General features: G+C 42.0%; 1 protein-coding gene across 1 annotated transcript in view; it reads right to left on the bottom strand.

The window, feature by feature from the left end:
- tmtc3 (transmembrane O-mannosyltransferase targeting cadherins 3) overlaps positions 1 to 14,628 on the bottom strand; it is a 134,494-nt gene that overhangs the window by 77,855 nt on the left and 42,011 nt on the right. The window contains exons 5-6 of the mRNA XM_041837034.1: positions 13,527 to 13,642; positions 12,294 to 12,466 (exon numbers count right to left, since the gene is read on the bottom strand). Coding sequence (XP_041692968.1) covers positions 12,294 to 12,466; positions 13,527 to 13,642 — 289 coding nt within the window. The remainder of the gene's footprint in view (positions 1 to 12,293; positions 12,467 to 13,526; positions 13,643 to 14,628) is intronic.

Genomic DNA, 14,628 nt, shown 5'->3' with positions numbered 1-14,628 from the left:
TTTATCATTTCCAAACGTTTAGGTCAGTTAAATGCTGCTGCTTTGCAAACTATTAACAGCAAGGGTTGCATTAAATAGGCTCAATATTTTTTACTGATGCATATGGCAATATTCAATTCATACGAACAAAACATATAAACAAAAGCATTCACTGTGAAAGTTGCTAGGCTACATGTAGGCCATTTATATATAGTTTATGCGCAGCACTTCATTCAATTTATCGAATTAGTTATTGTTATCTTCCGCAAACTGCGAGCAACACCAGTTCTCTCAAAACACAAGGATGTCGATTCGCACGGGACTAATATTATCAGAGGACATTGGAGTTCGCCAAAAAACAGTAAGTTATTCTGGCTGGAATTGTTACTGCCATGGCTGATTCGGACGGGACAAAAATGACAGATGTGGTACTTTGTGCTCGTGCACATAATTACATTACCCAACCTCACCCAGGTAAAACTAATCCCATCCGAATAGGGCCTGACCTATAGCCAGGCCCGGTCTTAGTAGTTCTGCTGCCATAGGAGAGACCAAAATATGTATTTTCCAGAAGTTGAAGTTGCGTTCAATGTAGGTTCTGAGCGAAAGGTGAAAAGGTATTTTCCATGTTTAAAATATTTATTTTCAAGGACGCTGAAAAGGCATATTTTCCGGACATTGAAAAATACGTATTTTCTGGACGTTGAAATCAGGTTCATTTTCGGTTCTGAATGAAAGTTGATAATACTTATTTTCCTGATATTGAAAATACGTATTTGACAGACATTGGAAATATTTTTTCCCCAGATGTTAAAATCACCCGCATTTTTAGTTCTGAATGAAAGTTGAAAATAAGTAATTTATAGACGTCTATGTTTGGACCACACCAAGGCCGGTCTGGACCGGACCAAATCTGAGCCAAACATAGACGTCTATGATTGGTTCAGATTTGGTCACGACCGGACCAAAAACCAATGTCGGTGGATGTGGAAATCAAGGCCGGTCCGGAACTGCACAAATCATAGACCAATCAAAAGGACAACTTCACCGCATCAAAGGGACGATGGACGGGGCCATGTACCGTCAAATCTTGGGTGAGAACCTCCTTCCCTCAGCCAGGGCATTGAAAATGGGTCGTGGATGGGTATTCCAGCATGACAATGACCCAAAACACACGGCCAAGGCAACAAAGGAGTGGCTCAAGAAGAAGCACATTAAGGTCCTGGAGTGGCCTAGCCAGTCTCCAGACCTTAATCCCATAGAAAATCTGTGGAGGGAGCTGAAGGTTCGAGTTGCCAAACGTCAGCCTCGAAACCTTAATGACTTGGAGAAGATCTGCAAAGAGGAGTGGGACAAAATCCCTCCTGAGATGTGTGCAAACCTGGTGGCCAACTACACGAAACGTCTGACCTCTGTGATTGCCAACAAGGGCTTTGCCACCAAGTACAAATCATGTTTTGCAGAGGGGTCAAATACTTATTTCCCTCATTAAAATGCAAATCAATATATTACATTTTTTGTCAGGAAAGTCAGATGTGTGGAATAAATGTGACTAGTTGTGGAAAATACTGGAGATAAACAAAAAGAAGGTAAGGAGCAAGCGCTGCGTACACATTATGTGTGCCAAACAGGTGCTGTATAGATTACAATATAATTTTTCTGACCGTTTGGAACAATGTAAACACTAAATAAGGTATAAGCATACCAGAGAGTCTGTTGTAACGTTTACGAAATCATGAATGACTCGTATGCTGTGTGATGACATGAACGAATGAATGACTGATTGATACAGTAGCCTACAGAAATATTGAAATATAGGCCTAAGTAAGCTAAGGTATTAAGACTAAACAAGATGTGCTCTTAGGGCTACAGCTCGATGGTGGTTATACAAGGCTGCTATACTAAGCCTACTAATGATAATGACATTACTTATTAAAATAATAATAACAACAATAAGGAGATCAAGAAAAAATTGCATTATTTTTCCAACAATGTGTAACAGTGTTAACACTAAAAACATTATAAATAATACCAGAGGCTGTTCTAACGAAAAAAAGTGTAAAGCCTTTATTACAGCAAAGCAAAGATTAAAAACTGCAGAATTTGTGAAATAGTTTACTTGACATGTCGTTGTGTGTGGCTTGGTGCTCACGGAATCAGTGAGCTATTAAACAAACATTCAAACAGGCAACAGAAGCAGGATCTGTCTTATTTCTGTAGATATAGTGCAATCGGAAAGTATTCAGACCCCTTCACTTTTTCCACATTTAGTTACGTCACAGCCTTATTCTAAAATTGATTAAATAAAAGATGTCCCTCATCAATCTACACACAATACCTCATAAGGACAAAGTGAAAACAGGTTTTTATAAATTTTTGTAAATGTATTAAATATAAAAACAGATATATCTTATTTACATAAGTATTCAGACCCTTTGCTATGTGACTCGAAATTGAGCTCACGTGCCTCCTGTTTCCATTGATCATCCTTGAGAGTCCACCTGTGGTGAATTTCTACAGCATTGAAGGTCCCCAAGAACACAGTGGCCTCCATCATTCTTAAATGGAAGAAGTTTGGAACCTTCCTAGAGCTGGCTGCCCGGCCAAACTGAGTAATCGGGGGAGAAGGGTCACCCTGACAGAGCTCCAGATTTCCTCTGTGGAGATGGGAGAACATTCCAGAAGGACAACAATCTCTGCAGCACTCCACCAATCAGTTTCCTCTCTCCTCACTTCTTAGACAATAAGGCGAGGGCTGTTTTCTCATCTCCTCATTCTGCTGCTGCCCACGTATCATTGTTCTCAACACCAATATGCTGGTTAACTTCGCTATTATGCAAATAGAAACATAGTAGGAAAAGGTGGCAATTCAACAGCGCACTGATGCGTTTCAGAACCGTGGACAGTGACCGCATTTGTTATAAAATATTATTATTTTTATTAGTGTTGCACCATTGTTCTTATGTAATATAACCATATACAATTTCAGTAGCACGTCTTCGACTGATTGACTGTGCCATCCCCACAACCACCACAGTGGATCAGTCCACTCAGCTCAAATCAGACAGGTGTCTTGCACACCATGATATTCTGATTTATTTTTTGCTACTGCTCGACTAAAGAAATCTCAGTCGACCAACAGCCTATCGACCAAACAATCGACCAGTCGACTAAATAGGGTCAGCCCCAACCGGATTGGTGCACATTAAGAAGAGTGAGAAATTAAAAAAGTTCTTAGCTGAGAGTTGGCCAGGGATTGTCAAACTTTGGAAGGGCAAGATCACTTGGAAATTGGACTGTAGTTGTCTAAGTCTGAAGGATTTCCTCCTTTTTGTAGGGGGAGGACAGGTGCCGCTTTCCAGATCTTAGGGATAACGGCAGAAACAATTGTCTAGTAAAAAAATATAGGTCAATGGTTCTGCAATATGTGGGGCAGAGGGCTGCAGTAAGAATGAATCAAGTGAATTTGGCATCAATCTTTAGGAAAGCACTTAGTACATCATAGACATCAAATGGTTGAAATTAAGGTTGTCACAATACTGGTATCGCGATAGGAAACCAAACATGAAGGAAACTGAATTTCCTGAGGAAAACAGTCCTAATGTTAGAAACAAGCAGCCTTATACTGTTACCCACATATTCCATTTCCAAGCTATAGTACACATCACTTTACATACATTAGTCTGCTTTGTGTTTTCCTTTTGCCATGGAAAATCAGGTATCGTAGTATCGTAATACTGGTATTGTGAAAACCCTAGTTGAAATGAAATTAAAGTATGTGAGTTTAGTGCATCTACAATCTGTTCTGAGGTGACTAAAGGACTCCCTCCAGTGGAATGAGATGCATTTTCAGAGACTATCTTTTCAAACAGGTGGCCAGCTGAAGCAAAATTATTATTGCTTCAGCTGAGGCGCATTTTGAAGATGCTGGAACAGTCCACATTTACTTTCAATCTCCATACAAAACGAGTAATGAATAGAACAATCTGACAACCCCATAGTAGAATAGTTTATCTATTTACCTAGGTGGCTTGTTGTGTGTTCTGCGAGAAAAATATTCCTCTCAAGGCGCATTCAAGTTGTGAGTGCCAGAGGGAGGGACTTCCCAGAATAAGAAAATATAGGCTGCTAAAAGTATTTAATAAGTCAACTCAAACTTTTGCCAGCAGCACCCGTTTACACTTTATATGGCCTGCGTATGTCCTAATGAACAAAAGCCTGAATTAATGTAATAATTAACTGACAATTAACAGTTACCGAAAAACAAATAGGCCTACCTGCTTGCACTTTGTGCATGCAGTGTAACCATCTACCGTATTGTTATCCTTCCAAACTGGGGATTTCACTCGCACAGCACCTGTTTCCACGATGGTGTTATAGCCTATACCCTTATCATAACCTTTCTTTATATTTCTCTGGTTTAGCCTATGATAGCCATTTTAGCGTGAGCTAGGCTATCCAGGGAATGTAAACTTGGCAACGTGTTGTACTCGCACGTGAGGAGAGGGAAATTAAGCTCTGCGTGTGGACAAATTACACTGAACAAAAATATAAACACAACATGTAAAGGTTTGTTCCTGAGCTGAAATAAAATATCCCAGAAATTTTCCATACACACAAAAAGCTTATTTCGCTAAGATTTTGTGCACAAATTTGTTTACATCATGTTAGTGAGCATTTCTCCTTTGTCAAGATAATCCATCCACCTGACAGGTGTAGCATAGCAAGAAGCTGATTATACAGCATGATCATTACACAGGTGCACCTTGTGCTGGGGACAATAAAAGGCCACTCTAAAATGTGCAGTTTTGTCACACAACACAATGCCACAGTTGTCAAAAGTTTTCAGGGAGCGTGCAATTGGCATGCTGACTGCAGGAATGTCCACCAGAGCTGTTGCCAGAGAATTGAATGTTAATTTTTCTACCATAAGCCGCCTCCAACGTCATTTTAGAGAATTTGGCAGTGCATCCAACCGGCCTCACAAACGCCGCCATCACCTCAAGTTTCAGTTTGATAATGCACGGCCCCATGTCGCAAGGATCTGTACACAATTCCTGGAAGCTGAAAATGTCCCACTTCTTCCATGGCCTGCAAACTCACCAGACATGTCACCCATTGAGCATGTTTGGGATGCTCTGGATCGACATGTACGACAGCGTGTTCCAGTTCCCGCCAATATCCAGCAGTGTCGCACAGCTATTGAAGAGGAGTAGGACAACATTCCACAGGCCACGATCAATAAGCTGATCAACTCTATGCGAAGGAGATGTGTCGCGCTGCATGAGGCAAATGGTGATCACTGACTGGTTTTCTGATCTACGCCCCTACCTATCTGTGACCAACAGAAACATATCTGTATTCCCGGTCATGTGAAATCCATAGATTAGGGCCTAATGAATTTATTTCAATTGACTGATTTCCTTATATGAACTGTAACTCAGTAGAATCGTTGAAATTGTTGCGTTTATATTTTTGTTCAGTGTAAAAAGTTTTTGCACCACACCGGGACCATTCCCGGCTCCACACACTCAAAGCGTGTGTGGCTGGTAGCCTTATGTCTGCCTCACCGCTCACAGAATGGAATTCGCAACACAATGCTACACAACAAGCTCCTTGGTTGTTAAAAATAGTATTATCTTATGTTTTTCAAAATTGCATGTCTTTTTTCCCGCTTTGAGAGAGTAATGAAAAAGTGCTATAAAAGGTTTAATAAATTATTATTACTACTACCACAATGGCTTCAGTATAATCTTTTTTTCAGCCTTCACTACCTCCCATTGACCCTGGTTTGGTTCCAAAGAAAATAGCCTCTCATGACTGTGAAGGGGCTGGTATTCATGATCCACATACCTCAGGACCACGAGAGTTAGAGTTATAGTCTACATGTCATCGATAAGGGATAAACCAATGACTGTTAGCTCCCACACATATAGATTGTGATTATCCAAATATGCAGCATTATTATGTCTGGGAACTGGTTATTCTTCTGATAACACTAATTCTGCGATACAATCTGGAGACAGGCAGAGGATTAACTGCTGAACGATTACAACAAAAGCTAATCTTTAGGAATGTAATCCACATGATCCCATCAGGTTGTTTCTGTCTGTGACTGACTGGAGATTCCTAAATAATGAAGATTTAAAATGTTCCCAAGTTCTTCTGATGCAGTTGAGCCGGACACTCCCTGACCCTGTTAAGGTTTAAAACCTAGAACCAAAAACAATATTTCACATTCCATTGGGGAATTATACAATGATAGAATCTGATCATGGACGTATATTTAGGATATCCAGGGATATAAACTGTGGAGAAGATCTGCAAAGAGGAGTGGGACAAAATCCCTCCTGAGATGTGTGCAAACCTGGTGGCCAATTACAAGAAACGTCTGACCTCTGTGATTGCCAACAAGGGTTTTGCCACCAAGTACTAAGTCATGTTTTGCAGAGGGGTCAAATACTTATTTCCCTCATTAAAATGCAAATCAATTTATATCATATATATTTTCAGGATTTTTTTGTTGTTATTCTGTCTCTCACTGTTCAAATAAACCTACCATTAAAATTATAGACTGATCATGTCTTTGTCAGTGGGCAAACGTACAAAATCAGCAGGGGATCAAATACTTTTTTCCCCTCACCGTATGTGTCAGCAATCACAGCTAATGAAGTCAGTAAAAACCTTAATAAGGAGTTGGAGTCAGTTTTGAATTGGATGGCCAGTAATAAACTGGTCATGAACATCTATAAAACTAAGAACATTGTATTTGGTACAAATCAATCCCTAAGCTCTAGACCTCAGTTGAATCTGGTAATGAATGGTATGGCTGTTGAACAAGGTGAGGAAACTAAATTATTTGGTGTTACCTTATGGTGTAAACTGTCATGGTCAAAACATAGATTAAATAGTTGTAAAGATGGGGAGACGTATGTCCATAATAAAGAGATGCTCCACTTTTTTGATACCTCACTCCAAAAAGCAAGTCCTGCAGGCTCTAGTTATGTTGTATCTTGAGTATTGTCCAGTCATGTGGTCAAGTGCTGCAAAGAAAGACCTAGTTAAGCTGCAGCTGGCCCAGAACAGAGCGGCACATCTTGCTCTTCATTGTAATCAGATGGCTAATATACAGTGGGGAGAACAAGTATTTTTGCAGGTTTTCCTACTTACAAAGCATGTAGAGGTCTGTAATTTTTATCATAGGTACACTTCAACTGTGAGACGGAATCTAAAACAAAAATCTAGAAAATCACATTGTATGATTTTTAAGTAATTAATTTGCATTTTATTGCATGACATAAGTATTTGATACATCAGAAAAGCAGAACTTAATATTTGGTACAGAAACCTTTGTTTGCAATTACAGAGATCATACATTTCCTGTAGGTCTTGACCAGGTTTGCACACACTGCAGCAGGGATTTTGGCCCACTCCTCCATACAGACCTTCTCCAGATCCTTCAGGTTTCGGGGCTGTCGCTGGGCAATACGGACTTTCAGCTCCCTCCAAAGATTTTCTATTGGGTTCAGGTCTGGAGACTGGCTAGGCCACTCCAGGACCTTGAGATGCTTCTTACGGAGCCACTCCTTTGGGTCGTTGTCATGCTGGAAGACCCAGCCACGACCCATCTTCAATGCTCTTACTGAGGGAAGGAGGTTGTTGGCCAAGATCTCGCGATACATGGCCCCATCTATCCTCCCCTCAATACGGTGCAGTCGTCCTGTCCCCTTTAGCAGAAAAGTATCCCCAAAGAATGATGTTTCCACCTCCATGCTTCACGGTTGGGATGGTGTTCTTGGGGTTGTACTCATCCTTCTTCTTCCTCCAAATACGGCGAGTGGAGTTTAGACCAAAAAGCTCTATTTTTGTCTCATCAGACCACATGACCTTCTCCCATTCCTCCTCTGGATCATCCAGATGGTCATTGGCAAACTTCAGACGGGACATGCGCTGGCTTGAGCAGGGGGACCTTGCGTGCGCTGCAGGATTTTAATCCATGACGGCGTAGTGTGTTACTAATGGTTTTCTTTGAGACTGTGGTCCCAGCTCTCTTCAGGTCATTGACCAGGTCCTGCCGTGTAGTTCTGGGCTGATCCCTCATCTTCCTCATGATCATTGATGCCCCACGAGGTGAGATCTTGCATGGAGCCCCAGACCGAGGGTGATTGACCGTCATCTTGAACTTCTTCCATTTTCTAATAATTGCGCCAACAGTTGTTGCCTTCTCACCAAGCTGCTTGCCTATTGTCCTGTAGCCCATCCCAGCCTTGTGCAGGTCTACAATGTTATCCCTGATGTCCTTACACAGCTCTCTGGTCTTGGCCATTGTGGAGAGGTTGGAGTCTGTTTGATTGAGTGTGTGGACAGGTGTCTTTTATACAGGTAACGAATTCAAACAGGTGCAGTTAATACAGGTAATGTGTGGAGAACAGGAGGGCTTCTTAAAGAAAAACTAACAGGTCTGTGAGAGCCGGAATTCTTACTGGTTGGTAGGTGATCAAATACTTATGTCATTAAATAAAATGCAAATTAATTACTTAAAAATCATACAATGTGATTTTCTGGATTTTTGTTTTAGATTCCGTCTCTAACAGTTGAAGTGTACATATGATAAAAGTTACAGACCTCTACATGCTTTGTAAGTAGGAAAACCTGCAAAATCAGCAGTGTATCAAATATTTGTTCTCCCCACTGTATATACTATGCATGCCAGTCTCTCTTGGCTAAGAGTTGAGGAGAGACTGACTGCATCACTTCTTTTTACAAGAAACATGAATGTGTTAAATTCTAAATTGTTTGGGTTTTAGGCTGGGTTTCTGTACAGCACTTCGAGATATTAGCTGATGTAAGAAGGGCTATATAAAATAAAATTGATTGATTGATTGATTGGTTTGCATAGTGAATTTACACACAGCTCTGACTCACACTTACCCCACCAGACATGCCCCCAGGGGTCTTTTCACAGTCCAAAAAACAGAAAAAGCAACCCCTCACGGCACAACGCCTCTCCCCTATTTGACCTAGATATTGGTGTGCATGTATTGATATGTAGGCTGTGTGCCGTTTCTTTTACTTATGTAGTTCTGTTGAGCGGTTCTTGTCTATTAATGTTCTGTATTATGTCATGTTTCATGTTTTGTGTGGACCCCAGGAAGAGTAGCTGCTGCTTTTGTAACAGCTAATGGGGATCCTAATAAAATACCAAATACCTAATAATACTTCAATGTACATACAATGAAAAATATAAAAATATGTATTTAAATCTAGAAATTCAACAACAAACGCTGTTTAGCCTGTGCATCTTTTACAGCATGTTATTGCTTGTCTTGCTGCTCAAGTGGTTTGCAAGTGATTTCCTTTTTTCGAATGGCTGTCAATTCCTTTCGATATTATTTTTCACTGCGCTATGTCCGTCATGTTCAGTGCATCTATTTGCAATGCATCAGTGCAACAATGCTGTCATAACCTGCCAAAGTGATCACACCAACGCACACTGACCTCAACTTTCCCAATCAGTTAATTTGGCCTATGCTGTGGGCCTGTTTTACATACAGCAATTAGCTAGAGCAAGCCTGCTTCTTTCCTCAAATAGGCTATTAGGCCTAGTAAAAAAAAGCTTTTCCTGGGATTTCAAGAGAAGAGGAATAGCCTATTGCGCACGGGAACAGCTGGAAGAGAGTGGGGCTACAGATGTGTAGCCGAAGTAAGAAGCTAAATATTAGGCCATTCATTAGCTAAATACTAGGGCTATAAATATTTACCTGTCAAAGCGCAAGAAAGAAACGTTTACAGATTATGAAATGGAAGATCTGTGCGTTCCTCCAGGCTGCACTCCGCAATCACCGGGCATGTTAAGCTCCCCTATTGATTAGGCATACGTTTAAGAAAATTCTACCTAAGCTACAACAACAATGCAGTGAGTACACAATTATTGTCTATAGGCTGTAAACTGCAGTGAAATAACTGCATGCAGCCTAGGCCTGTTTTTGCAACCATTTTCATCAGTTATGAGTCTATTCTCAACAGTTTAGAAGGTACAGAAAGGTACATTAGCAGGCTACTTATATGGAGTATTTTGTCAGGATGTATCGGTGCCAGGATACCATAGGAAAATATGGGCTTTTTCTGACACTGAGATAGATGCACTCTCTCTCCTTTCCAACTACCCACCAGTTCTTAATGCTGTAGCCTATTTTACACTCTGCAAGCAACAGCAAGCATGCATTTCTCCTCCAATAGGCTATAAAGTTACATATTGTAGCTTTAATACTGCAGTGAATATATCCAGTCAATTTACACAGTGAAAGAAAAAAAAGTTATCAAATTACAGCTATTTGACAAGACCATGAGTGTCTTATACTTTTTTTTTTACGGTGTACGAATATAAAAACGTACATGGGCCTCCCAAGTAGGGCGCAGCGGTCTAAGGCACTGCATCGCAGTGCTGAGGCGCACTACAGCCTGGGGTTCAATCCCAAGCTGTGTCACAGCTGGCCGTGACCGGAAGCCCCATGATGCGGCGCACAATTGGCCCAGCGTCGTCCGGGTTAGGGGAGGGTTTGGCCGGCCGGGATTTCCTTGTCCCAACGCGCTCTAGCGACTCCTTGTGTCGGGCCGGGCGCCTGCAAGCTGACTTCAGGCGCCAGCTGGACGGTGTTTCCTCCGACACATTGGTGCGGTTGGCTTCTGGGTTAAGCGAGCAGTGTGTCAAGAAGCAGTGCGGCTTGGCAGGGTCATGTTTCGGGGGACGCATGTCTCTCGAACTTCGCCTCTCCCGAGTCCCATCGCTGCAACTCCCCTATGGACAAGGCTGTAACCACCAATCGGATATCACGAAATTCGGGAGAAAAAGGGGTACAAAATAAAATTTTAATACAAAAATAAAAATAACCGTTTTATTAGTGTTGCACCATTGTTACTATGTAATATAACCATATACAATTTTAGTAGCACGTCATAGACTGATGGACTGTGCCATCCCCACAACCTCCACAATGGATTAGTCTACTCAGATAGGCGCGAATCAGACTGGTGTCTTGTACACAAGGATATATATATTTTTTGCTACTGCTCGACTAAAGAAATCTTGGTCGACCAACAGCCTATCGACCAAACAATCGACCAGTCGACTAAATAGGGTCAGCCCTATTAGCTAGCCAATAAGGTAACATTACTGTACAAAGTGTAGGCAAATGGTAAACGGCCCGCGAGTAGATTTACAACGGCCCACGACAGTGTGGTGCCGGAGCAACAACCTCTCCCTCAACGTCAGTAAGACCAAGGAACTGATCGTGGACTACAGAAAACAGGGGGGGCGAGCACGCCCCCATTCACATCGACAGGACTGCAGTCGAGCAGGTCGAGAGCTTCAAGTTCCTCGGTGTCCAAATCACTAAAGACTTAAAATGGTCCAAACACACATGCACAGTCTTCCCCCTCAGGAGGTTGAAAAAGTTTGGCATGGGCCCTCAAATCCTCAAAAAGTCCCAAAGCTGTACCCATTGAGAGCATCTTGACTGGTTGCATCACTGCCTGGTATGGCAATAGCACCGTCCCTGATCGCATGGCGCTACACTGGGGCCGAGCTCCCTGCCATCCAGGACATCTATATCAAGGAGGTGGTGTGGAAGAAAAGCCCAGAAAATCTTTAAAGACTCCAACCACCCAAGCCATAGACTGTTCTCTCTGCTTCCGCACGGCAAGCGGTACCAGCGCATCAAGTCTGACACCAACAGGCTCTTGAACAGCTTCTATCACCAAGCAATAAGACTGATAAATAGCTAACAAAATAGCTGCACGAACTGAGTTAACCTTGTATCTTTATTGACCTTTTATTTTTCTATATGCACACTCACAGGCCCTACGACTTGGAAACAACGGTACAGTGAAGCCTAATCATTACAGCAATTATTCTCTAGGAGATTTTTTTTTATAGGCACAATGCTCCCAAATTAAAATGACAGGTCGCACAGCAAAATATCTAGGAGCATATGCGACCAAAACTTTAGAGCCCAGTCGATCCTATCCGGGGGACTGCAACAACAGCCCTTAAACCACAAAACAAACATTTCAACGTATTGAAAATGCAGGTTCAATATGTATTCATTTTCTCAATCGATCTTGTAAACGCGATCCGTTTCTCACTGTATCTAGGCCTACACTTTTAAGGTCGAACAGCGGTCACTGATTAGGCAACAGACTATGTACTGGCGGGGCGAACAGCGAACATGAGCATAAACATGGATTCTAACAGAAACACAACAATATGAACACTACCTTTGCCGTCATGGAAACGCATCTACGGCTCCACCCACCTGGTAAACACAGGAAGCTGTGATTGGATGACCTGGACCCTGATGATGACCAGCAGCAAGGTGCTGATGATGAGGACGATGAGCTTAAGGAGCGTCTGCAGGACAGCATAGGGGAAACCATCTTTACCCCTCAGCACCTGGAGGAGAGTATCCAACAGCACGGGCAGTGTAAACTGAGAGAGGAGGGTGAGAGGGAGACATACAGAGGGAGAGAGAGACCGAGAGAAAGAGAGGGAGAGGGGGATTGAGAGATAAAGACAGCGAGAAAAACAATTAAATGACTGATCTGTACACGGGATTCACAATGTGGTGAGAGGTCAGTTGTGTAGATTTTTCATTCTAGTCTAGTCGACCTCCGGTTGAGAAACACTGATCAGTTAACAATGTTTTATTGATACAAGGACTAGCCTTGTCCGAATACGATGCTTGAAGGCAAATCAACAGAGTGAAATCAAGCTTTTAAACCAAACTTTGGCTGTTCTATGAAGTGCAAACAAATCCTCAACTGACATAACCAAATGGATCAAGATTCTTTCATATTTGGGGGCAAAAATAGACAAACGAGTTCCATGATACAAACGCATCAGGAGCCAAAGCAAAGACTCTCCTTCATCTGAATACAAACGCATCAGGAGCCAAAGCAAAGACTCTCCTTCATCTGAATACAAACGCATCAGGAGCCAAAGCAAAGACTCTCCTTCATCTGAATACAAACGCATCAGGAGCCAAAGCAAAGACTCTCCTTCATCTGAAAGCAGAGGCCTTAGCGTTGATAAAGTGTCAGAGACGAGGGAGAGCCGCTAAAACAGCTGCTCACCATCATTCCTTTTCAAGTACCCCTTCTGTAGTAAAAATGGGAGCAAGCCAGTAACATAAAAAAAACTAAATAAAAGAGAATCGTCCCATAACTCAAATCTATTACTGGGGTTTTGTCAGCGAGGGCGTGCAGTGTGAGTAATTGTTGAATCGATGGCGAGTGTTGCACTGTGGAGCGAGGTTACGTGCAATTACCCCTTGTGCAATTTTGTCCATTCCCATTTTGTTGTCATTCTGATGAGGGCCATTGACGGTCTAAACATCCTGTTTTTGACCTAAATTACACTATATTAATAAAGTATCATGTTTTTAATTGTAAGTGAGCGTTAAGCCTTTTCTTTGCAAAAGCTCATATCATTTTATGATTGCACCTTGTTTCACATTGGTTGAGCACCAACTTCTCCTCTCCAAACATACCCCTTGTGCAACAAACACCTCGTGGACACAGCAGATGGCGATGACTGTGATGCCTTGCTCCTTGCATAAAGTGGCTGCAGCCACCAGAACCACAGTCACAGCAATGGGAGTCCACACTAGCGAGAGAGAAAGAAAGAAAGAGACAAAGTTGAAAAAAGAAGGAACATAGAGAATGGGATGTTGCCAGAGGTCATAACCTTGGTGCCCTCAAATCGTTTGCTGATGTCGACATAAGATGGGAGTTGTATTAATAACATGGCTAGCTAGCTAGCTAACATAGCTACATTTAGAGAAAACAAATTAAATGGTGGCTAGCTAGCTAGCATTAGCAAAGTCTGGTGGTCAATAAGACAGAGCTAGCTGGCTTTCATGCATTTCAAACGTGAACTTGTCAGAGGTGTCGGACTCAACGACAGTGGCTATACATTGGAGCGCTTCGATTGGTTGCCTAAAAGTCTGGGGCGGGGCTTAGCGAAGGGTCAGTTGCAGAGGTGTGTGTTCCAGATCTGCTTGATGCTCCAAGGAACACAGACGAAGTGAGTGCTTGACGGAAGGGAAAACCTAAGAACTAGGTTGTCTGATATAACAATAACATACAATGTTTAATACTGTATTTGGTTAAAGGCTGTATAAACCAACAAAACTCAATTCACCCTTAAAACTGGCCCTACTGAGGCTAGATCACCATGGTTCAACCTGAGTAAAATATGAGAGAAAAACAGTGACAACAGTAAGTCACTTCCCCATTCATCCCTCTCTCATGATAACTGTCATTACTCAGAAATTAAACCCCATCATGATTCCCTGAGTTATTATCTACCTTGTTACTTTTCTTAAAAAACTATTCACACATTCTTTCAGTCACTTCACTTCCCCATTCAGACAGCTGTCCTTATGATAACCGTAATCTCACATAAATCAAACCCTATCATGATTCATTGGGAATGAATTCCATCTTCAACTGTCATCTTTCACAGCGCAAATGCCTTTTATCTCTCAACACGCCCGCCTACGCGCAGACTGTAATACGTTTTTCTATCCAGTTGAAGCGGATGACCTGACACTCAGAATGCTTCCAGCTGTCTAAGGTGTGCGGTGCAAA

The sequence above is a fragment of the Coregonus clupeaformis genome, chromosome 19 (genome assembly GCF_020615455.1).
Source record: "Coregonus clupeaformis isolate EN_2021a chromosome 19, ASM2061545v1, whole genome shotgun sequence".
NCBI lineage: Eukaryota > Metazoa > Chordata > Actinopteri > Salmoniformes > Salmonidae > Coregonus > Coregonus clupeaformis.
This window is presented reverse-complemented; position numbering and strand designations above follow the sequence as displayed.